Source organism: Callospermophilus lateralis, chromosome 9 (assembly GCF_048772815.1).
Source record: "Callospermophilus lateralis isolate mCalLat2 chromosome 9, mCalLat2.hap1, whole genome shotgun sequence".
NCBI classification, from domain to species: Eukaryota; Metazoa; Chordata; class Mammalia; order Rodentia; family Sciuridae; genus Callospermophilus; species Callospermophilus lateralis.
The window spans coordinates 18,043,928-18,069,165 of NC_135313.1; the positions used below are offsets into that span (position 1 = coordinate 18,043,928).

General features: G+C 47.6%; 2 protein-coding genes across 8 annotated transcripts in view; both read left to right on the forward strand.

Annotated features, from left to right (window-relative positions):
* The window catches only part of Nhej1 (non-homologous end joining factor 1), a 93,584-nt gene extending 77,599 nt beyond the window's left edge, over positions 1-15,985 (forward strand). For 5 of the 7 annotated variants that reach the window (XM_076865595.2, XM_076865596.2, XM_076865594.2 and 2 more), the window contains 3 exons: positions 1,811-1,928; positions 2,630-2,754; positions 3,203-10,800. In XM_076865595.2, coding sequence (XP_076721710.2) covers positions 1,811-1,928; positions 2,630-2,754; positions 3,203-3,277 — 318 coding nt within the window. In that variant the 3' untranslated portion in view covers positions 3,278-10,800. Of the gene's footprint in view, positions 1-1,810; positions 1,929-2,629; positions 2,755-3,202; positions 10,801-15,927 lie in introns of those variants that run through there. The other 2 variants (XR_013092296.2, XM_076865593.2) reach the window with 2 other exon arrangements.
* A 1,945-nt stretch (positions 15,986-17,930) lies between these two features.
* Positions 17,931-23,128, forward strand: Ihh (Indian hedgehog signaling molecule). Its single transcript, XM_076865591.2, has 3 exons — positions 17,931-18,242; positions 20,548-20,809; positions 22,470-23,128. The coding sequence occupies exons 1-3, from the start codon at positions 17,931-17,933 to the stop codon at positions 23,126-23,128; spliced, it is 1,233 nt and encodes a 410-aa protein (XP_076721706.1).
* The last annotated feature ends 2,110 nt before the right edge of the window (positions 23,129-25,238 follow it).

Here is a 25,238-nt window from a genome sequence, read left to right on the forward strand (position 1 = left end):
CCCACCCAGCGGTGTATGAACAGCCCTGAGAGAGGCTAGGCTTCTTGAGCAATGTGATGGAGAGCCTAGAGACTGGAGGCAGGAGAGCAGCTGTTTGCCTCTCCACTCCCAGGGCTCTCTGCCTATAGAATAGAGGACCTTGTTTTGGAGGAGGAAGTGACTTGGGGGTTAGAGAGCTGAACCTGAGAAGGAGAGTGAGGTGGGACAGAGGTGGCAAGCCCTGATAGTTTTCCTCCCATTTCAGGTCATTCCTCAAGGAATGCTGCTGAAGATGTCTAGTGTGGCAATTCATAGTGTGATTATTGCTAGAGGCAAAGTTTAGACCCAAGGCTACTGATTCATTGTCTGTGGTTTCTAGTGAAAGTCCAAGCCTTACTGAAACCTGATGTTACATTGCAATAAAAAGAAAGAAAGAAAGTCCAAGTCTGAGATAGTCTTTATGGAGGTAGGGTTGGAATGGAAATGAGCGTACTATTTCTTTAGCTACACCCCACTCTGGGAAAGATCACTACAGTCCTGACCATGGGTCAGCACCTGTTCACTGCTTCTCATACTTCCCTTCTTCCATTCTTTTCCCACAGGGGATTTTCAGAAATGAATGCCTTTATAGCACAGAAAAGGTGTCTTGACATGAGATATGGGCCAATCTCATGGGCCAAGGATTCTTGGGTTGGTTCCCATGTGAGTCGCTGGCATGGCTGCTCTTAGGGACCTGCTCCCTTGGCTGGGAACCATGACAATTGGCGTACACAGGGACAGATGAAGTAGTTCTGGGCCCATTCCAAGATTCTGAAGTGCAGCCAGGTTTGGAACCACTGGATACCATTCTCTTTCATCTCATTTATATTGTACTTTGTTCAGTCTTTAGCCATTACTTCAACTCAGTTCACCTTAGTATATGAAACTAGAACTAGGCAAAGCATTTTGCTGTGGATGTACATCCCTAGTTCATTACATAGAGAAGTAAAGATAATATATTTATGTCAGTGTTTCTCCACTTTTTTTTCCCTCTTTATCACCTCCCTTTTAAGACATTTTTTCCCTAATAACCCCCCTCAGGAAATTATAATGTCAGTTATACCAAAACTCTGTAATTCTACCGTATATATACCTATGTAAGATCCCTTAAAAGAGTAACTTTTTTTCATCCCTCAAAAACAATTTTTTCGTCTTCAGGCTGAATATGTACTTCAGTGATAAAGTGTTTGCCTGGCATGTATGAGGCCCTGGATTCAATTCAGACCATGAAAATAATATTTCCCCCCACTGAGGGTGCATAGATTATATAAAACAGCAAGCAGCCCTCCAAAGCTGTGCCGGCTTCGTTTCCCATCTCCTCTAACTGGCATCATGGCTCCATAATTTTTTCTTAATTTCTCAGTTCGTCAATCCATTTTGCTCCCTCTCCCTTCTCCTGGATTTAATCCTTTTTCTCTTTCTAGTGTAGAAAGTTTTGTTGTAAATTTAGGTAAGATAGTGATTTGTAGAATTCAGAGACAACTTAAGGAAGGTGATTTCCTAAAACAGCTAAGAGGTCATTCCTTTGGAAGAAAGATTCTAAAGATCTTTGGAATATTCATGGAAAAACATAATAAACCTAATGAATGTAGGAAATAAATGCCTAGAGTTGCCTTTCAGAGGAGAAGGTCTCCCAAGAATTCTTATCAGTAGGCTTGATATGGATGTGCTGTATTGGATCTAACAATTTTGTATAAATTCATTCAGGGAGGGTTGATGTGAGTTCTGTCATCTGGATGTCAGATTCCTTTTCTCTGGCCATACAGTGACAGTGTCTCTACTCCTCTTGTAGAAGCTACCAGAGGCATGCAGAGTTGGTAATGGCAGGCCCTTTGTCATGCATCTGCAGAGTCTATATGTGGCAGTCACCAAACAGGAGGTCCAAATGGGACAGAAGCATCAAGACACTGGTGAGTAGCCCCAGACATACCTGGTCTTCCTAGGGTTAGAGCTGGGGTGAAAGTTTGTGTTGCCCAGTATGATAGCTCTAGTTACATGTGGCTTTTTAGATTTTAATTAATAAAAATAGGGGCTGAGGTTGTGGTTCAGTGGCAGAGCACTTGCCTCCCACATGTAAGTAACTGGGTTTGATCCTCAGCACCACATACGAATAAATAAACAAAATAAAGATAGTGTGCCCATGTATGATTAAAAAATTAAAAATAAAATAAATTAAATTTCATTTCCTCCTATGCTCTAGCTACATTTAAGTGCTCAGTAGTCACATGTGGCTACCAAGTTGGATAGTGCAGATACAGAACACTTCCCTCACTGCAGAAAGTTCTCTTAGGTGGCACTGGCGTAGATGCTTAGGAGTGAGCAAGAGAATCAGTGGAAAGGTTAGTTTCCCTAGTAAGAGACATCAGGTAACATAGAGAGGAACAGTTGGCTCTTTCATGTTAGGAGTACTCTTATCCTGCCTGCTGAGAGTGGGCCTGAGAAATCTTTGTAGAAACAGAACAGAATCTTCTGAAAGTCAGCTGAAAATTGGATTGTGGCTTCTCTGTTAATTGATTAGTACCAAACTCTGGCCTTTATCTGAATGTTTGGTAAATGCTAATGTCCTTCTAGTAAGACAGCATTTCTCACTATCCTTTCTTGATCCTTCTAGTTTCAGGAGATGCTCATACCTCAAGCAGCACCTCCCTTCAAGCTACTGATAACCAGCTTCCAAGTCAGCCAGAACAGCCAGTCTCTTCAGCACCAGCCCTCTCAGTGCTTGAAAAAGAGCCCCTGGTGAGTGGCAAGTAGCTTCTTGGATGGTATTCCATGCACTGAAGGAATTAGCCCCTGTAGCCCTCGAACCAGTGATCCTTACAATTGCTGCCTCATTGATGCTGTTTCTGTATTATTAAGGGATATTTGTGAGCAGACTTCCAAATAATGGAGAGTTCTTGTCTTTCACATCTTCCCTTGCTGTCTCCTCTCTGCCATTCTTGTGCTGAGTGATGAACCTTGACTCCTTTTCACCTTAACCCACTTTAGGGTCTATGAGGTTGTTCCTGGAGGAGAAAGAACATGTCTTATATCAATTTAGTGCCTGACACAGATTTCAAAATACCCATGTCAGACATTTCAAGGAGGCCTCATCCTAACCAGGAGCCAGGAAAGGAAGAAAGTCCCTTTTCCAATGTCAGTGGGTCTGTCTCAAAGCCTCTATTAACTTGGGTTCCTTTTTATCTAGGATACTTCAGGCCCTATGCAGAGAACTCAGCTGTCAAAGGTCAAGAGGAAGAAGCCACGGGGCCTCTTTAGTTAACCAGTCATGAGCTCAGCTACTGAGGATGCACCAGAAGAACAACTCCCAAACATCACATGGAAAGGAGCTCACCTGGCAGTTTCTCTCAAACAGAGTTACAATCAAAGGTCCACTCTCAGAGCAAGAGAACTAAGCTCATGGCCACATGTTTCCTGAATGGGTTACTGTTAAACAAGAAAAGCTTGGTGCCATCCCATGGAGCATTGGCCTTCCCTGGTACAGTGGAAGCCAGTCTCTGGGATCCAGTCTCTTTTGGTGGAAGTTCTTTAGACTTTAGGATATAGAGCAAGTCTTCAAAAAGGAACGGTGTGTCCAGGAAGCCTGTGTATTCCTCTTCTGAGTCCCTAGCCAGTCCCAGATGCTCCCCAGAGACCCACTTCTCTCTTTAGCATAGAATTAAAAGCACAATCCCTTGTGTTTGAGATATGTATCTGTGGAACTCAACCCACCTCACCTCACCTCACCTGTTGTCCTCTCTGGGTGAAGTCTGTGTCCTCAGTCCAATCCTTCAAATTTATCTTAAGCTTCTCTGTTGTAGTCTGAGCTAAGACTCCATTTCAGAGGTTTTGATCTCCAGAATTCTTTCCATAAGCACAAGATAAAATACATTGCTGGGCTGGGGAAATAGCTCAGTTGGTAGAGTGCTTGCCTAGCATGCACAAAGCCCTGGGTTCAATCCCTAGCACCACCACCACCACCCCCCAAAAAAATACGCTGCTGCTCTCCTTTGCCAATTGGATGTGTTTTCTGCCTGCTTACAAGATCTAAACAACAGGTTGAAATTACAAAGAACTTTGAACACTAGGGCCAAGGTAGGTTCTCATGGGTGGGAGAAAAATGAATTTGACTTCTTCATTCTTCACTCCACTTTAGATAACATACTAAGTAGAGAACTAGGATAACAGAGAATAGGAAGTGACCCAAGAGTTCCCAAGGACAACAGAATTGGCCTGTAGAACTTTCCTACCAGGAAAGAGGGTGAAGGCATAGGAAACAGGCAAAGTCTGAGACAGTCACCTCTTGAACACCCCAGGACTGGCACAGTCCCTTGACCTTCTCTGCCAGGTCTTTCTCAATTGTAACATTATCTTAAACTTCACCTTGAAGGCAGAGGAATGAAAGTCAGCCTTAGACTGGGAATCCCAGCTTCTTGAGAGACTGAAGCAAGAGAATCATAAGTTCAAGGACCATCAGTTCATGGCCTGCCTGGGCAACTGAGTGAGACCCTGTCTCAAAATAAGAAGTAAAAAGGATTGAAGATGTAGCTCAGGGGAGAGCACTTGCCTAGCAAGCACAAGGCCCTGGGTTCAATCTCCAGTGCCTCCCCCAGTGAAACACACACACACACACACACACACACACACACACACACACAGTAGAACTCAGATGTTCACTGGGAACCCTGCAGTAGCAGGTGGGAGAATGCAGAGGCCTTTTCTGGTGTGTTTACTTTTGCTGGCCTCCTTGTCTGTGTTTCCTCTCTAGCTGGGTTAATGTTTCTGCATTGATGTAGCCCACGGAAGGAGGACCATTCAAAGAATAATAAAGTACTAGTTATTATAATAAGAACATCAGCTACCATTTATTAAGCCATTAAAGTATATCAAGTAGTCTGTCTAATAAGTGCCTGACATTGAAGCCTCACAACATCTGAGGAAGATACTGTTCACTCAGTAGGAAATTGAGTCTGTAAGTGATTGAGTGACTTAGCGAAGGTCATGCAGCTAATAAGTGACAGCAAGTATTTGAACTAGGGGATGGGGATGTGGCTCAAGCGGTAGCGTGCTCGCCTGGCATGCGTGCAGCCCGGGTTCGATCCTCAGCACCACATACAAACAAAGATGTTGTGTCCATCGAAAACTTAAAAATAAATATTAAAATTCTCTCTCTCTCTCTCTCTCTTTAAAAAAAAAAAGAATTTGAACTAGGACTACTGAATTCTTAACAGCATTATTACAGATACACTGAAGACACTTGTCTTTTTGTTTTTGTTTTTGTTTTTTTTTTTTGCAGTACTAGGATTGAGCCCAAGGAGGCTCTACCACTGAGCTAGATTCCCAGTCCTTTTTGAGATAGTCTTAAGTTGCCAAGGCTATCCTTGAATTTGTGATCCTCCTGCTTCAGTCTCCCAAGTTGCTGGGATCACACCCAGCTCTGGAAACACTTTTTCCAGGAGTGCTGTTGGGTCTTCTTCAAATCTTGTATAGCACCCACCTTTATCCTACGACCCTGCCTCCTTCCAAGGGATGCTCCCCTCCATGTGGGTTCTTTAAGGCAGGAAGCTTTGAGCACTCCAGAACTCATGCCCTTGTCTTTTCCTGCCAACAGCTTTTGAGAGGGCCACCAAGCATCCCAGTTGCTAATGATAACTTCTCTTTACCTCCAGCACCCCTGTGCGAGCCCACTAGTAATGACTATCATCAAAGCAATTTGGAACCTGTGTGAAAACAGCGTATCAGCTGGGTCACCTTGTTCTGTACTTTCCTTTTAGCATAAATCAGATAGCCAGATTTTGGAGTTTTCATGATATAAGACCACATAAAAAAGGGAGGCTTTCCCAGCAAGCTTGGAAAAAAAAAAAAATAGGGAGTTCTTTCACTCTGGATAAATTCCTCTGCCTAAGAGCAAAGTCTCAAGCAGGCATTTTTAATCAGGGGGACAAAGGGCCTATGACTTTCCTAAAATTGTAAGAAAAATCCTTAGAGTATAACTTTCTTCATTTCTTATAAGATGACATGACTTTTTCAAAAAGTTTAAGTTAGTTTATGCCTGAGAATCTTCCTGTCCACTACCCCTGCGTTCTCAAAGGTTGCTCCCTCCTTGAGGGCATTTTTTAAATGCATCCTCAGGGAAACATCCCTGCTAGAGGCCTTGCCTTGGGTATCCTTGCCCTAGAGGCCTTACCCAAGCTAGGGGTAGTGGTTCAGAATTATTCTTCCAAGGAAATCACTGCTTTGACAAATTGACCCAGCCAGGCTGTATTCCAGCCCTGCCCCCTGGCTTGGGCCCCTCCCTGAGGCCCCCAGCCTGGCCCAACCCCCACTCCAAATGCACATAAAAGGGTCGAATTCTCGTGGCTGCTCCATAAATTTTATTCCGTAAATATTAGTTTTCCCTGTGTTTAATAAAGCAGTGGCCCACCTCCCCGCCTACCCGCCCGCTCCCCGGGGCCGGGGCTGGGGCCAGGGCTGGCTGGTGGGAGAAGGGACTCTTTCAATTGCTTTGGAGTATTTTTAGAAAAAAAAATAATATAAGGTGGTTTACACGAGCAAGCCAGCAAACCAGGAGCAGGACTTGGGACCTCGAGGAAGTTCCTGTAGCAACTTGATCCAAAAAGTAGAGAAATAGCGCCACCTAGGTTGCAGGGTCTACTTGGCCTTGCTGGCTGGTCCCAGGGCAGTCAGCTAGGACTGGCATTCTCCTTTCTGGGAGAGAAATCCTCATCTCTGTGCCCCAGCTGGGTAGCTCCACCTTATTTCATACCTCATGGGGCTTCTTTCTTATCAACCCTTAAAAGCACAGTCCAGATTGGGTTCTGTATAATCCTGCCAGCGCTTTTCTCTTCTCCCAGATCAGGGTTCCAGGGTGTGGTAAAGTTACTGAGATGGAGGAAGGAAGCTTCTAGTCACCATCTTCCCCTGAGATCTGAGGAACTAGCCCCAGAATTCCTAGGGCATAAGGTAACAGGGAGTAAAATCTGTGCTTCTGTGCTCTGGATGACAGAGTCTATCCCAGTCAGACCAGGATCCTTTCATCAGCCTGCTATGGGGCCCCTACCATGATTGGCTGCAGGACACTGGGGAAAGGAAAGATGCCACCTCTTCTGATACTCAACCCTACTGCTTCTTGCTTTTATCCTGTGGTACATTTGGACTCCTTTGCTTTCCTTCCTGTTCATTTAAGCCTTCCTTTCCTAAGTCCTTCCCTTCTCCCTAGTCCAGCTCTGTTGGGAGATATTCAGGAGCCCTTGTGTACTCTGTGCAAAGATGGTGGAAGGAGTAGGGCAACACTTTCTCATTCCTGACAGTGTCACCAGGGATAGTTTCTTCTCCTATTTTATCCCTCACTTTCTCCTACTTTTTTAACTGGGAAGATTTGCTCCAAAGAGTTTAGGGAAGCCTAAATCCTCATAGTAACCCCCATGTGGTGAGCTCACTCTGATCTGTCTTGCTTACCCCTCTCTGTTGTGCTATTAATGTAATCTGTATTAGCAGGCACATTTGTGATTTTTGTTTTGTTTTTCTTCTTTCATTAGCTTATATTCCATGAGAAGAGAGTAAGTTTTTAACCTAACTCAGAAAATATACTGTGATGGTATTCCAGTATAGTACAACGTAGTGTTAGCTGAGTTTTCAAACACTTTGACTCACCTAGGAAGATTGTGCCAGATATGTTTTCCTACACTTTGCCCTGGAGTAGTTTCTGTCTTCTAATTGTCCCGAAGAAGAAAGTGTTCAAAAGGAGTAAATAACATACTGCAAGGAAGCCACCAAACTCAGTGCTCAAGAACCATGGTCACTAATTCCTGTTACCAACATCCATACATGTATGAGCTGACAAAATTGTACTGGGTGATACTGGGCCCTTACATACAGGGAAAAATGTGGGAAAAGGAGAAAGCTCACACTTTAAAGGGGTGTTTCCCTATTGCTGTAACCCTTAGGAAGCTTCTAGAGGATATTCCTGTCCGGGGCTCTCTATTGCTTTAGGTCCCTTTCTTGTCTCCTCTGTGATCCTTATCTGTGGCCAGGGTCACAGATGATCCCACCCTATGGGAGTGTACCAGCAAGGAAGGTACCAGGTAGCCTGTCTGTGTGTTAGGGACAGGGACCCTGGGGATTCATTCTGTATTTGAGGAGCTGGAAAGTCATACATCTCTCAGTCTTTTATCCCAGAACCCTTTTATGTATACTTTCCATCTCCTGAGAATTTCTCTATGGTCATCCTTTATGCATCCCCTCAGATTTAGGGTCTCCTTTCCGTATTCTGGTACCTGGGATGTCATTAGATAGCACCAACGTATTCTAGCAAATGCTCACTCTTCTGAGCTGGTAATTCCCACCCCCACTCAGTTTTCTTATCTGGAACTCAACATATCTTTTGCCACTATTCACACCCTTGGACCCCTTTGAATAAGTGCTGGTCCCTAAGCACCCAACTCTCATGGATTCCTAAGAATCTGGACCAGCCTACCAGGGGAACCCGGAAGAGGCATTGAAAGAACTCCAGGGTGTGGGGAGCACACAGCCTTTGACTCACCTGGGAAGATTGTGCCAGGATTACTTGTCCTGCTGGGCCAAGGGCCAGCAGTTAAAGGAACATGCAATGCCACACTCTCTCCTCTTCACTTTGGGGTCCAAAATAGTGGCAAGGTTAGAATAGGGAAGTAGGGCATGGGGGCTGCTGGGAGTCCCTTCTGAAATCTGGGTGTTGTATTTACTTTTTCATATTGGCAGCTGGAAGGGGAAGCCCATCCCAGCTTGGCATTGTTGTCTAACGTGGTTAATCAGATCCTATAATCCTGCTGTGGAAATATTGGGCCTCACTCAAAACAATAGAGACCAAGAATATTGTAGTTAAATTTCAACCAACTGCCTCCCTGGCCTGTTTGCCTAACCCCTACCCCCCTCTCTAGGGCCAGAGTCCTCCCAGCTTTATGGACCCCTGATAGGATCGACAGCTCGTCAGAAATCGGGACAGGAGACAGGAATGGAGTAGGGGAAGAGCGATCCCCTTGACTGGCACTCCATCCTGCTTTCTCCCTCTCTTCCAAGGCCTTGAAGGGTGGATAGAGGATGATAAAATGGGTTCAAGCTGGTAGGGAAGCCCTACAGGTGTGAGTCTTAGCTCAAGGGTCAAGAATAGTACTGCTGGGAATCATTGGTGACAAAGAGATCTTTTATTCAAGACAGAAAAAGACCTCTGCCAAGTGAGAAGGAAAGATTGTCAGTTTCATTTATTACTGGTGTCTGATGCTTCCAGGGCACAAAGCAATACTAGTTGGTCCTGTGTCACCCATGGGAGGAATGGGAAGGCACTGTTTGGGTGAGATGGAATTTTTTGTGTCATCAGTAATCCAATAACAGCAATATTACTACTGATTCTCTGATTATATATAAAGGTGATACTGATAAGGCAACCTGAATGCTTTTCTGATGGTGGTGATGTCCATTGTGTTTAATAAGTACAAATTAAATATGGCAAAATAATTTTAAAAATGGAATAGCAGGACAAAAGGGATAGGTTGTTTGAGAAGATAGGTTGATTTTGAATCAAAAATGGGAAAAGATGCAGTGTCTGGATTTTGCGAATGGGGAGATTGAACACAGTGACATGTTAAGCAAGAGGCTGGGAGAGTTCCTCCTGCAGATGCTTCAACTGACTGTGAAGTGGCCAACTTGAATTTGAACTTGGGTGTTCAAACCCAAGACACAGGGACATGGCTTGCAGCCACGCTGTTTTGGAGGCATCACTAGTCAAGAAGGTGAAGTACAGTGAGGCCCCAGCTCCAGCACTCTGGACTATTGAACGGTCAAAGTGTATGTGCGTTTTTAGGATTTGAAGAATGAAAATAGCAGAACAGTGCCAAATGAAACTGCATTAATCTGTCTCCAGAGGGTGGGGGTGGCACTACAGCAGAAAACCCTGGCAGATGTTCTCACTAGGGTGCTCTGTGATGATCCAGGGACTGGTGTGGTCATTCATCAAAGCCAGGGTGAAGCAGGGACTGAACTTTCCACCTGCAGGACATCTGGGAAGCTGTTCTGAGAAATGAGAATCTAAGACATATGCATGATTCTGGACCGAAATCCCAGAAGTAACTTCATGGTGGTTGTTGACTGGGACTGAAGCAGGTAGAGAACCTGATACCAAATGACCTAAAAATGATGGAAAATATTTCAAAATGTAAGCAATTGGGTAATGAGTGGGAAGAATTCAATGAGAAGAAAGATTCCCACAGAAGCCCCAGAGAATGGGCTGTATTTCTGAAGGAGAAGAGGAATATAAGAAGCCAGGTTGGTTGGTTAAACCTCATGCTGTTCATACACTTGAATTGCAAATGGGAAAATCTAAACTGAAAATATCACTACAATGAATTTCCAAAGAATGGCACCAGTTTGTAGGCATTGTTGTAATAGATTTTTAAAAACCTATATTCAACAAGAAACAGGAATAATTAAACATGCATTAATTTTAATCCTGTTGATTGAGTGCTTATTCCCTGGCATTCTCACCAACAGGGGTGCTCTACTGCTTTCTAAATGGCCACAGGGACATACTCCCCGCGTTCCACAAGCCTACACAATAAACAAAATTGATATTTAAAGAACAGAATTTTTGCCCAAAATTTTAAGTTTATGAAATAGAAAGTGAGAGCAATGACAATACATCTTTTTTTTTAAGTTTAAAAGAACCCTATAAGTAAGTACTCTTTTGTTACCTACTCTTACTGAACTATGCTGTTTGTCCATATTTACACATCAGTACATACGTTTCTTTTTTTTTTTAAAGAGAGAGGAAGAGAGAATTTTAATATTTATTTTTTAGTTTTCGGCGGACACAACATCTTTGTTTGTATGTGGTGCTGAGGATCGAACCCGGGCCGCACTCATGCCAGGCGAGCGCGCTACTGCTTGAGCCACATCCCCAGCTCAACATACATTTCTTTAAAGAGTATGTTATCTTGCGAGGTTGGTATCATACACCTGTAATCCTAGCAACTCGGGAGGCTGAGGCAGGAGGATCTTAAGTTCTAGGCCATTCTCAGGAACTTGGCAAGACTCTATCTCAAGATGAAAAATAAAAGAACTGGGGATGTAGCTCAGTGGTAAAGCACCCCTGGGTTTAATCCTCAATAGCCCCCAAAAAAGGAGGGGGACTAAATTTTTTTTTAACTGGAGTTTTATAAAAGCTTGGAAATGGGGCTGGGGCTGGGGCTCAGCGGTAGCACACTTGCCTGGCATGAGTGAGGCAATGGGTTCAATTCTCAGCACCACTTGTAAATAAATAAAATAAAGGTCTATCAACAACTAAAAAAAAAAAAAAAAAAAAAAAAGGTTTGGAAAACACCCTTGCGATCAGGAAGTAGAAAGTCAAGGTCACTTGCTCCAGTTTTTCTCTTAAACTTTATCTTCTTCCATCGAAATGATCTCTTTGTCTTTCTGTAACATGCCAAGCATGTCAGGGTCTCTTTGATCTATGCAGTTGTCTGCCTAAAAGTTTCTTTCCCTAGATACCTGCTTAGGCAAAACCTTCACCTCTTTCAGGTCTTTGTTGAAACTATACCCTTTCAAAGAGTTCTACATTGACTACTCCATGGAGCAAGCTGCCTGCTGACCTCCCTGCTCCCCATAAGCTGGCTGACCCCCTCCATCCTGTTATCTTGTTTCATGTGTTTTTCTCATGGTCCCCCCTAATTGCATTTTAATACATTCTATGTTTTATTTATTGTATTTTTGTTTTTAATTGTTAATCTCCCCAACTCCTCCCCACCAGAGTAAAGCTTCATGAAGTCAGAGATCTTTGTTCTTTTGTTATTAATTTTTTTTTGTTGGTTGGTTTTTTGTCTTCTTACATCCCAAGCATCTGGAATGATGTGTGGCATTTAGTAGGTGCTCAAAATTTTTGTTGTTGTGGAGTAAAAATATGAAGAAATGTTAATATGCAATCACACACACACACCTTCTCATACCACAGTATCTTGGGGTAGTTTTAAAAATTTGTGGTTATAAGCCAAAGTAGTGTTTTAGGAAGGGGAGAACCTGTCATAGGGTGGGAATAGGATTTAAATACCATTTTGTTATCAATAATTATAATGGAATGGATTTGTTATTTGTGGAAACTAAGAATACAAGTTGTTAAAAAGCAGGTGTCTCTATACTTTTTTGCTTTCTTTGGCTTCAGATCCCAGAATCTTTAGGGTGTTTCGTCTACCAAAAGGGACTAGTGAGAGTCTCAGTGAATTAGAACAAATTCAGTCAAAGAATGTTGTCAGGCATTTGGCTATTAAAAGAATAGTAGCCTCTTGCCTTATTGAAAATTCACTAAACTAATAGTTTCCAAGATTTTCTGCTAAGCAAATACTTTCTTTTCAAATAGAGATATTAGAGAAGAAATGAAGCTCATTATTTAGTAAACATGTTATAATGCATAGAAATACAATTCTGTGCATGTCTTTCCATATGCAACTATCCGCCTACAAGGTAAGAGTTTCCCACCATCTTTGGTCTCTTACAGGAGGGGCAAATGCTCTTTTTGTAACTAATTTTGTTGCCTTTTCCTACCTTTTCAAAGTCATCAAAGCAAGGTCTTTAATGCCTGAGCCTCTCTGAAGTGCCTTGTAATGAGCTTATTGTTTGGACCAAGGTAACTCAACATTCCCATTTCTGATCAATAGCTAGCTTTCAAAGCATTGTTAGTTTTGAGTGGCTCTAATTGGACCTCTAAATGTATTCTGGACAGATCTGAGACTTGAAAGACAAGCATGCTTCTATATGGGCCAAATTTGGTAGAATTACCAACCTCTTCCAAAAGTCAACAGTAGTGCAGTGATCCCAACCAGGTGAGGAAGTGGTCAGTCAGAGCATGAAGGCTTAAAAGCCTAAGAAGGTAACAACTCTTGAAGACAAAAACAATTTCTTAGATTTTGAAGAGAAAATGATTGACTCAAACACAGGTCAGCAACCTAGCATTCTTGCGCTAGGAGTCATTCACCGAGAAACTGTGCCATTGTACGGTCACACCGGCCTGGATTCCAGCTACTCCTCCCTCATGTGCAAGCTCTGAGCCTCGATTTCTTCATTTGTAAAACTGAGATAATGGCATCAACTTTGGAAGGCTTTTGTGAAGGTTTGTGGGACAGTATTAGAGCCCCTCATCTTGGCTTGTCCCACACCCACTCCCTGAGTTTCCTTTTCATTTTTTGCAGCCATTTTTCCCCCTCCTTCAAAACTGATTTCATCCAAGAGGTTTCTAACTCTGGGCTAATCGTTTCTTAATTCCATATTCTCCCAGAATAAATCCACCTAATCTGTTAACCTATCTAGTTTCTAACACACTCTGTACTCATTTAGAGTGGTATTTGTGGCTTTGTAGTTGCCTTTATTTTTATGATATATTTGGTAGGTTAAATAATAAATTCTTTGAGGACAACAACAAAATCTTCTATTTTGCTGTTGGCATTCTCTTTTTCTGTGTGCCCATTATGCTACTGTAGCAAGGTAGAGACTCCTTACAGAAAGATGTAGGACCTCCTGATCTCCAGTGCTGCCTGAGGGCACACACATACCTGAGCACCCTATACCCTCCAGACAGGTATAGGAATCAGAGGACTGCCACCACCCCTAATGAATCCAACAGAGGATAAAAGAAATTTATATACAACATTTGGACTTGACAGCTTGTATTTTTAAACACTGTCAACATCCCTATGAGATAAATGTTATCATAGATGAGAAAACTGAGACTCAGAAGGTTTGTGTACCTTGCCTAAGGTCACACAGATAAAAGGTAGCAAAGATAGTGTTCAGGCATGAATCTGCTACCTCCAGCTCTAGTGTTCTTTCTATTGCATCAAGGCTGCCATACACTGTGTCACTCGGGGACATTTGACTAACTGCATTCCTAAAACTTGTCCAGTTATGGTGCAGCACCCTTTGGTTTAGGCTGGATTGATCTGGTCAAGAGGCAGGATTAGGAGAAAAAGACTAGTTGGCTATGGAAGTATAGATCTATGTAGCGTGTGTGTGTGTGTGTGAATATTAAGTATTATATATATTTTAAACACACTTAAATGTATCTGAGTATATCACTTATATAGTACAAGTACTCTAAGTTTGTACTGTAATGTTAAATTTGTACTGACTAAAAATAATAACATGGTAGAGCCAGGGGAGATGGTGCACACCTGTAATCCCAGCCGCCCAGGAGGCTGAAACAGGAGGATTGTGAGTTCAAAGCTAGTCTCAGCAATGGCGAGGCACTAAGCAATTCAGTGAGACCCTTTCTCTAAATAAAATACAAAATAGGACTGGGGATGTGGCTCAATGGTCGAGTGCCCCAGAGTTCAACTCCTGGTATCCCCCCAAAAATAATTATAATAAAAATAACACCTTAGACTCTACTATGCAGATGTTTAAATTATCAGACCCTATAATATATGTTCCTCCTTTAACAGCCTATTTTTCTAACTTTGGCTTTTAGACAAAGATTAATTGTATTGTCCAAAGCAACAGATTTTTCTTTGTTTTTTTCAAAATAGAGATGCCTGAGAGGTAGAAGAGATCTAAAGGTGAGAGAAGAAAGTGATTTTTACCAGTAGGTACAGGACTCAGACATGAGGCTCTGATGAGGCTGATGGGCTCTGCCTTCTCTGCTCACTAATGACAATTAGGTCAGGAGCTGTCCCAGACTGTTGATGCCTCCAGAATGGTCACCTTAGTTCTCTAGGTCTACTGCTGGCAGAGCCTGGCAGTGATCAGAAGGAGTCAGGCTTTGTTTGAAAAGTCTAAGGCACTGGCCCAGTTCAACAGCCACCCCACATCTACTGAACCTAAGAACATAGGCATACAAGCAATGACCCGGATTCTTTAGTCCTTACTTGGATTAAAAGTGCTGTGGTCACTGCTATAGAGATCATGATACTTCCAATCATGTTACTCCTCCACCAGAGGAGACTGAACTAATCTACTTTTGAGATTCAGATCTTGAAACACAAATTGTGTCCTGAGAAAAAAGAGTATAGCTTTTCTATATAGTACAGAAAATAGTGTAGAATATCTAGCTGCCTCTACATATTTTTCCTTTTTCATTTCATTTCCAGTACACACCCCATCACTGCTTCTTAGTGATAGGCCTGAGTGAGGAGGGTCTGATCTTAGCAAGTCCCAATCTCTGCCAAGGAGGCAGTGCTGCTGCAGATGCACTCTTGGCACCCAGCTGTAGCCACTGAATAATTTTATTTAATCAGATCTTTACAGATTTGTGTTCAATTGGATAAGAATCACAATTTAAGAGAGGAAAAATGAGAGGACAAATGGAAAAGCTTGTAAATAAATAATCATAAATTAGAACCTCTGAGATAATCTTAAAGAAATGGTCTTTCACTTGGAGAAAAGCAGATTGAAAATGAATTTCAAGACCATGCATATGGGATACTAAGAAGGAAAATAGCCTTGATTGCTAAGGCATGAAAAAGAGGAAAAGAGTTCATTTTGCATTGGAGAGGGAGGGGGGAAGACAAATGATATTTAAGGCAAAATGTCTCTAGATTATTATTAAACATTGCAATAGGTAAAGGCAGAAGCCTGTAGTGTGTGGGGGGGCATCTTCTGAGGGAGGCTTCTTTTTGGAGCTTCATAAAAACAGAGCCTCTTTTGGTTGGGAGGTACTGATCTGCTGAGTACTGTACCCCAGAAACCTGAGAGGTGTGGAGAGTGTAGGAAAAGATGAAGATATTGCATGAATGGTTCTTGAACCCTGGAAAACTCAAGTTAAAGCCTTTGGAAAACTTTCAAGGGAAAGAGGCAACATTCATTCTGTGACTAGGAAACAGAATCTGAGTGCTAAAGAGCATGGCACCACCGGGGTGGGGTGGGGGGTGCCAACAAAGGGGAGAAAAGGAGGTAATCCATTTTGTTTTCAATTCACAGGCGCCACTCCACTCCTGGTGGAATCATCCAAAATTTTCTTCTGTGGGCCTCAGTTTCCTTTCTGTAATATCGAGTGCTTGGATTAAGCCCTCTTGAATTCCGTCCAATCCTGAATTTGTGTTCACAAAACTGATCCAGAAAATCTGAATGAATCTATGAAAAGCTGCTTCCTCCTACAACCCAGGTGTGCTGGATGGGTGAGACCTGCACAGAGAAAGGGATTAATGTCTGCCTAGGTGAGGGCTGGCCCCTGCATCCACATGGGGTGGAACCTCTGCTCCTGAGCCATGGGTAAGTTGCTTATCTTCTCTTAACTTAGATATCCCTATTTGTAAAATAAGGATAGCAATAGCTCATCTGATTGTTGTGAGTTTAAATTAGATTTGCAAGATGAATGCAGTATAATAATATCTAATAGCTCCTGTATCTCAGACACACAAGTACCAATAAATGTATTAATATTGGAATAAGAGTTTTTAAATCATTTTATTTCTTACCCTTTTATTTCTCTTTATTGAATTGCAAAAAAATCATATAGTTTAATATTGTGATGGCAGTGGGTTTTTTTGTTTTTTAACACTTACCTTTTCTTGTTTGGGCAGAATAAATCCTAATTAATTACATTTTCCTGAATGTCCTATTAAAATACACAACCCACGATCACTTTTCTAGCTTCCTCTACATATTCTGTCCTTTTTCATTTCTAAAGTAGAGCCAAGAATACTTGTAGGGACTTTGGATCCTTTTGGCATTCTTAACAAGCTGCTCTTCCTGTGAGGTGGCTCGTGGCGTCTCTGGGCAGTTGGGCTCATTGTTTTGTGGATGTCCTCATTTTAGCTGCTCTGCTCTTGGTGTCGGCCTATCTGCAACTTCGTCTTGCTTGTTTTAATAGTGTTTTTTTTTGTTTGTTTGTTTGTTTGTTGTTTTTTCAGTGTTTTCAACTCAGAAGCCTCTATTTGCCTCTTCAAAAGGCTGAACTGCCCACTCCCAGTTTCACACCGGCAGGCCGTGGGATGTTCCTTGGGTTGATACAGAACCCAGTTCCACTAAGCTGAGAGGGCGCGCCGCTTGGGCCAGGGTGGGGCACCAGGTTATGAGCAGCCTCCTGCCTTTTAGGTTTGCTTTCCCGCAGGGGACACCGTAGGCGGCTGTGCGGTTCGGCCACTGACCCCCGCCCCTCGCGTCCGGCCGCGCCGTGGGTTGCGGTCTCCGTGGGGGTGGCATCTCCTGTCCGGGAGGTTTGCGCCTGGCGGGGCACCCCGGAGCCGCGAGGAGCCGGGAGGCGAGGCCAGGGCGGGGTGGGGCGCGTCCGGGCGGGGAGGGCAAACGCAGGCAGTGCAGGGGGCGCAGAGGGCAGCAGGCAGGCTGACGCGCTGCCGAGAAGCGCGCTGGACGAGGGCTGGCTAGTGTCGGGGCCGCCCGCCCGAGGGGGAGGAGGCTGTGCTGCCCTTGCTACAGGTTCGCTGTCGAGAGCGCAGGAGGCAGGGACATGGGTAGGGTGCGGTCTGCACGGGGCCCGAGCCCGGATCTCTTCCATTTCCCCTCTCATTCGGCCCGGGGCTGCGCCGCAGACGGCAGCAGCTCCCGCTCCGCCCGAGCCGCCTGACCGCCGGGCCGGGGTGCTAACCGCGGGTCCCTTCAGCCCGCCGGCCCGGCCAGCCCAGCCCAGCCCGGCGGCCCGCAGCCCCGCCGCCCGCCGCCCCCCGCCGCCGCCGCGTTGCCAAAACAAACGGGCCGGCCTATTTATTGGCGGCCGGCGAGCTGGGCAGCTCAGAGTCGAGGCGCCGAGGGGGACAGCGCGCCGCCACCAGCCAGGGCCCTGGGCCCCCGCCCCGCACCTGAGTCCCGCGGGCCTTGAGCCGCGCCACGCCGCCCATGGCGCCCCCGCCTGGAGCCCCCAGGAGCCACCTGGTCGCCTGAGCCCCCACAGCGCTCCCGCCGACCCGCCCACCCCATCAACCCACAAGGCTCCCTTGCCCGCTGCTCTACCGGGCTCCTCGGCCATGTCTCCCGCCCGGCTCCGGCCCCGCCTGCGGTTCTGCCTGCTCCTGCTGCTGCTGGTGGTGCCGGCGGCGCGGGGCTGCGGGCCGGGCCGGGTGGTGGGCAGTCGCCGGCGACCGCCGCGCAAACTCGTGCCGCTGGCTTACAAGCAGTTCAGCCCCAACGTGCCAGAGAAGACCCTGGGCGCCAGCGGGCGCTACGAAGGCAAGATCGCACGCAGCTCGGAGCGCTTCAAGGAACTCACCCCCAACTACAATCCCGACATCATCTTTAAGGACGAGGAGAACACGGGTGCCGACCGCCTCATGACCCAGGTGAGCGCGATCCGCCCTCCTAGCGCGCTGCGGAACACAGCCACCTGCCGGGTCTACCCGCCCCCCTGGCACCTTTTCTCGACTGCCTGGCACGCCCCCTGGCACCTGCCCCTCTCACCAAGCCCGTCTACTTTCTGCCCAAGACCGGCCGGCCAGGGTCCCGGCAGGAGTGTCGGCATCCCGGAGCCGCGCGGAGTCTATGCGAAGAGATTCCCCAGCAGGTTGGCGGCGGCCCCTCTGCCCGAGAGCGCTGGCAGCTCAGGCTAGACGCCGCACCTGGAAGTACCTCGACCCTGCTGCCTCCCGGGCCCACGCAGTTCCTCCCGGCCTAACATTCCTCACGGCGGCGACCTTTTCATTTCGAAGCCATTTGGTACCCCTGAGGCGAAGAAGCTCCGGGCGCTAGGGGCCCCCTGGCCTTTTCTCCCCCGCGTGCTCTTAGTTCGCTGCGCTGCCCCCTCCTGGATCACTATTCCGGCTGGGTCTGGGGTTGAGGAACAGCAGGGAAGAGCTGAGTAGGGAGGCGGAGGTGGGATAGGGAGCCCGCTGCGCCCCACGTATTTGTCCCGATAGCTGAGCGGCGCTGCTGCGCTTAAAGGGTGGGGTGCCAGGGCCTTTGGGCTCTTGGACCGAACTTGGGGAATCCCTGGGCTTGGTGGCGGGAACGAGAATTGGCGGAGATGGAAGAGAGGAGCAGGGATGCCGAGGGAGACGGGGAACAGAGATGACTGAAGTCTCAGCGTTCTCGGAACAGGATCCACGCTCCAACCCAGCGCAGGGGTGCAAACTTCCCTTCCCTGCAGCAGGGTGAGCCAAGGGAGAGACCTCCTCTAGGGTCCCGGGATCTTCCTCCGCTAGCAGGCAGCTGGCTTTCTAAATCCTTTAGGGAAAGCAGCTAAAGCACGGCTTTCAGCATGCACCCTGGCGCCGGGGCCGGTCGGCCGATGTCGGGGCCGAAGGTTGGCTGGTGGCCGGGACGGGCCGGGCGCCGAGGAATGCAGATAAGGATCCGGGCCACAGGCTGGGCAATCATTGACAGCGAGAGCCCAGGCTCTGCACCCGAGGGAGGGGGGACTGGGGGAAAGAGAGGCTGGGAGCTGTGTCCTCGGGTGGACATAGGTGGGGGGCTAAAAGCCAGGCGGCATGGACCAGGAAGGGAACACTTAAAGCTACCTCTCCGAGCAGTGAGCGACCCAAGCCAGGCTGCCTGCCGGGAAGGCTGGGTCTGACTTTGGTTTGTAGTCGTTGGCTCCTGGGAGGCCAAGTCCAAGGGTCTATGGGGCCCCTGGAGTGGGGATAGGTTGAGGCATGAGTGGCCCACACTTGGTGGGGGCCTCACAACTCTGATTCAAGGCCTGGTGGAAGGCCCTTTTCCCTACAGGTGGAGGCCTGGGCTCCTTTGCCCTCTTCCTTCAGTCAGCTGCATGGTCCCTTTTGCTCTAAGGACCCTAACAAGGAGGTAGCAACAGTGAAAGTTTTCTCCTGGTCTTTCCTCAGTGGGGCTTCATCCCATTTAAGGAGGATCCTGATGATATGGAGCCAGATCCTTGAGAGCATTGGCTCAGTTTTTTTGGGTCCCTTTTCCAAACAGAAGCAGTGTACCAATGGGAAGATGCAGAGGTGTCAACCTCACTCGATGCTTGCAGAGTAAGACAGTCCCTATTGCCCCCTATCAGGCCAGGGGGGCACTAGCCCACCAGCTGCTAGTTCTCTGCCCCTCTGTCTTTTTGGTGGGTGCTGGTGGGCTTGAAATCTTAAGAGGGTCCCAGCAGGACTGCTCAGTGGTACTTGGAGGGATCCAGGCAAGCTTGGGATTCCCCTTCATCACATCCCCTGCCCTATGCCCACTGGGCGCTCTGCACCTGCTGTTCCTCCGGGGATGATCATCCCAAGACCTCAGCCCTGAGGCTGCGGTGACACCTACTGGGCACCTCAGGCTTTGCACGCCTAGCAGGCCAGCCTCAGGCAGTAGACTCCACTAGTACTTTTTCCTCTGGCACCTCTAGGGACCAAACCCAGAGCAGGGGAGAGACAATACTGGAGGGAAGGGTATCTCCACCTAACAGAGAAGGGCACCTTGAGGGCACATACATCCTGCATCCCCCATATTTGTGGTATCACAATGTGGCTCAGTTCCCTGGGGGCACCTGGATGCTAGACTGGGAGGGAGCACTTTAGAACCTTCTCTTCCTAAGGAGGACAGAGATCTTTCTGGCTTTTCCAACTCCGGGTGTAGTAGGAGAGTATGGGACAAGGTTGGCCACCTCCTGCTCCTCCAGCTAACTCCTCTGCCTTCCTCTCTCAGCGCTGCAAGGACCGCCTGAACTCGCTAGCCATATCTGTTATGAACCAGTGGCCGGGTGTAAAGCTGCGTGTGACTGAAGGCTGGGATGAGGATGGCCACCACTCAGAGGAGTCCTTGCACTACGAGGGCCGTGCAGTGGACATAACCACCTCAGATCGTGACCGCAATAAGTACGGACTGCTGGCACGCTTGGCAGTGGAGGCTGGCTTCGACTGGGTGTATTACGAATCCAAGGCTCACGTGCATTGCTCTGTCAAGTCGGGTGAGCCAATGCCGGGGGGCTGGACCCGGGGCCGGGGCCGCAGGGCATGGGCAGACAGCACAGTACCCTCTGGGGCCAAGAAGGTGAAGATGCCCACCAGGGGATGGAGGCTGGGAACTGGGGGAAGAGGACGTCGGCGGCGTTCCCTGCAGCTGCTCATGACTGCCTGTCCCTTGCATGCCTGGTAGTGTCATGGCAGAAGCCTAGGTTGACAGGGCCTGTCCCAGTGTTGCTGGGTGCTGACCTGCTGGTCCACAGTCCAGAGCCTACCACAGGACGTACAAGACAGAGCAAACTGGACAGATGGAGGAAGCCAGGCTGGCATGTGCCCCCTCGGTGCAGGAGAAGTGGTGGGGCTTGGGGTCAGAAAGGGCCCAAACATAAGTATGCCTGATCAGAAGCCCTAAGGTTCAGAACCCACCACCCAGCTACAGGTCAGGCCTCCCAGGGTGGAGGGTGCAGGCATCCCCAACCTCTCTCCCAGAGCCCTGAAGCTGGACATTTTGGGGCAAAGCCAGCTGTGAGTGCCAAAATAAACAAAGTGGACTCAATAAAGTGGATTTTTCCAGATTGGCCGCCTTGTTGATCAAAATTGGCAGGCATTGGAGCCTTGCCCTCTCCCTCACCAGAGTCTCACCAGCGTCACTGTCACCTACATTGAACCCAGTCATGGATGCTTCACATGGCTCCTGTGTGAGTCCCAGCCTGCACCCCCTGGCTGCAGGCTCCGCCCTCCACACCAACACAATGTAGTAATTGCACTCACAGACCCGGCACACAGATGGAGCCTGCTTTTTTAGTATTCCTGTCCCTACTGAGGCTCACAGCAGTGATCTCACTCTGACCCCAGCCACGGCCTGACTCTTCTGCTCTGCACCTCCCCCACCAACTGGGTCTACTTCAAGTCATATCCACCTTCACCTGCAAACACTGGCCCAGGGTCAGCTCCCCAAGTGGCCACTTCCATCATTACTCTTGACCCCCAGATACTGTTCTTCATCTCACCTGCTGATGCCGCTAAGTCCTATGCCCTTACAAGGACCCTGTACATGAACTAACGGTGGTGATTTTGTTCTTGCCCATGACCATCCCTGACCATTCACTAAGAGGCTGCCCCAGGAGTCTGTGTTTGCCCTATGGGTGGCCCTCCTCTCCCTTCCATAGACCCAAAGAACCAACTCTGTTACAGGGAGGGCAATTTTTTGGAAGCATCTGAGCAAGGGGTGAGAATTAACAGGATATCTAGACCCCAGAGGAGCTAAGTGACTTTCCTTCTCTCTGAGGCTACAGCTTTCCTAGGGTCAAGTCACAAATGACCAATGCCTGGCTCAGCTGACCTCTGTTCTCTGACTCCTTCACAGCATTGGCAAGCTGTCAATATGGACGATATCACCTGGGCTTTGGGAGGGCCCTTTTCCTCACCCATTGGATCTTGGAGCCCCAGTATGCTCCTCTCATTGGCAAAAGCTGGGGAGAAGGGGATCTGAAGATCATATTGTGGGTTGGGGGTAGGCTCTTACCTGCAGGGGTTGGGATACAGATGGGGGCTCCCTGGAAACAAGAGGAGCTCTGACTGGGCTAGGGTGGCTAGGGGAAGGATGCTATGCCTGGGAGTCCAAGTTCCCCTGCAGTAACACCTGCATGTCCCTTCTTCCCACAGAGCACTCGGCGGCAGCCAAGACAGGTGGCTGCTTTCCTGCTGGAGCCCAAGTGCGCCTAGAGAGTGGGGCACGTGTGGCCCTGTCAGCTGTGAAGCCAGGAGACCGGGTGCTGGCTATGGGGGAGGATGGGAACCCCACCTTCAGCGACGTGCTCATTTTCCTGGACCGTGAGCCAAACAGGCTGAGGGCTTTCCAGGTCATCGAGACCCAGGACCCCCCACGTCGCCTGGCACTCACTCCTGCCCACCTGCTCTTCACTGCTGACAACCACACAGAACCAGTAGCCCGGTTTCGGGCCACATTTGCCAGCCACGTGCAGCCTGGCCAGTACGTGCTGGTAGCAGGGGTCCCTGGCCTTCAGCCTGCCCGGGTGGCAGCTGTCTCCACACATGTGGCCCTCGGGGCCTATGCTCCACTCACAAGGCACGGGACACTGGTGGTAGAGGATGTGGTAGCTTCCTGCTTTGCAGCTGTGGCTGACCACCGTCTGGCTCAGTTGGCCTTCTGGCCCCTGCGACTGTTTCCCAGCTTGGCATGGGGCAGCTGGACCTCAGGCGAGGGCATACACTGGTACCCTCAGCTGCTTTACCGCTTGGGGCGTCTCTTGCTAGAAGAGGGTAGCTTCCACCCACTGGGCGTGTCTGGAGCAGGGAGCTGAAAGACCCCCACCACTGCCCTCCAGGAACTGCCATGCTGGACCCAAAGGTCTTCCTGCCAGGAGGGCTGTGGCTCTGGAAGGGACCTAAGCTGGAGGCACTAGTCCCTGCTATTTCCTCCACAGGAGACACACCATTGAGACTTGACTGGGCAATGCTAATGTCCGCCAAAGTCCCCCAATGTAGTGATAGAGCTGAATGCTGAGCTGGCAAGGCGCAGTGGGCTAGCCCTCTACCCTAGAGACCTTGACACCCAGTCAGCTCTCACTATGATTTTTCACACCCTGCCTCTCTCCATCAGAGGACAATTCCATCTGTCTTTGGATGCTTACTCCAGTCTTTCTCCAGCCTGGTTTCCAACTTCATTGTTGGTAATAGACCACAGTATGAAAAGATTCTGCCCATAGGTGGGCTTGCACCTCGGTTGATGCTGCTAGATTCCCTGGGAGCCAGCAGGGAGCTGGTTGGACTCATTGCTACCCAGAACCTAAAGGGCCACAGGGGTGGGGCAGCCATCCTGGCTATCCTGAGGCGTGACCTTCCATTGGCCACACTCCTCCAGACAAATCCTGAAACTGTTGCTGTCAGTGGGCAGAGTTCTGTGTTCTGGCCAATGTGACCATAGTACCTGGGACTCAGGGAGAGGGGCTGGATGTCCTTGCTAACCCTGCCCAGGCTAAGCTCCTTTTTCTGCTGAACCATGACCCCACCCCACTTTCCGTCAAGTCTCCCCCATTTTATTTATTGGCAAGAGAGGGAAATCCACAGGAGAACTTGGGGGATGTTTTGGTCTTTTCTTTCTTTTGTAATAAAAATTATTTAAGTTGTTAGAGTCATGGAGTCCAGGATGCTGAATAGAGTCAATACACAGAGTTTGGAGTCACAAATGGATCTGTTTAGGGGTTTGTTTCCTCCTCCAAGAACAGACATCCAGAGCTCCCACCCACTCTGCAAGCTCTTTCTCACCCAGTAACTCTTCAAAGTTCAGCAGAAAGCTGTGCTCCACACTGGGCAGGGCCTTTGCATATTGACCCCCAAATTTTGCCCTAAACATGGTTGGATCAGAGAAATAACAGGGTTATCTAATCCATGGTTAATTCATGTCTAGATCTATTTCATTGCGCTCTGACCAAAGTCATTTTGTATGCACTGCGGTCCTTCTTGGAACCTGGCTTTCTGACTCTGCTGTTGGTAATGGAGTGTAGAATTCACATTTATCTTGTGGCCCATTCTAACTTCTTGGACAAGTCAGAATTTGGGTGTTTTTTTTTTTTTTTAACCAGGGATTAAACTCAAGCACTCAACTATTGAGTCACATCCCCAGCCCTATTTTGTATTTTATTTAGTGACAGGGTCTCACTGAGTTGCTTAGCATCTCGCTATTGCTGAGGCTGGCTTTGAACTTACGATCTTCCTGCCTCAGCCTCCTGAGCCGCTGGGATTACAGGCATGTGATACTGCACCTGCCAGTAGATCTTTTAACCACGTCAGAGATCCTTTAACCAAGTAGTTGTCAAACCTAAGAATGACCTCAGCAGTTGATTCAAAGATATTCCTGAGCTGGTCTTCCGGATTCTGCTTTACTACATCCATTGTGAGACTCAGGAACTTTATAAATATTTCAAACATGTATCACATTTTGAGAAGCACTGTTAAATCTAGAGATGACCCCCTTCATTTTCTCTCAGTCACTCTATCCAAGGCAAAAAAAAAAAAATGTACCACCACAGATCAGCTGACATCCTAGGTCCGGTCAGTAGAAATAGGTGATGGTGGCCATTGGAACACCATGGAAATTGGCAAATGCTGCAACCAAGGTTCCCCTAATGCAGAAAGCCAGTTGTTAAAGCAGGCCACTGCCCAGGTTCTGTCCTCTTACAGAGATTACTATGTTGGAAATGGTAGGGATGAATTCCTCAGAGGAAAGCTCCAGGGGAAAAAACATTTCCTTGGGAAACAGGTTCCCACAGGCTATAATGATAACTGCTCTCATTTAATGATGACTAATCACTGGGCTAGGGTGGCTAGGGGAGGGATGCTATGCCTGGGAGTCCAAGTTCCCCTGCAGTAACACCTCCATGTCCCTTCTTCTGAACCATGACCCCACCCCCC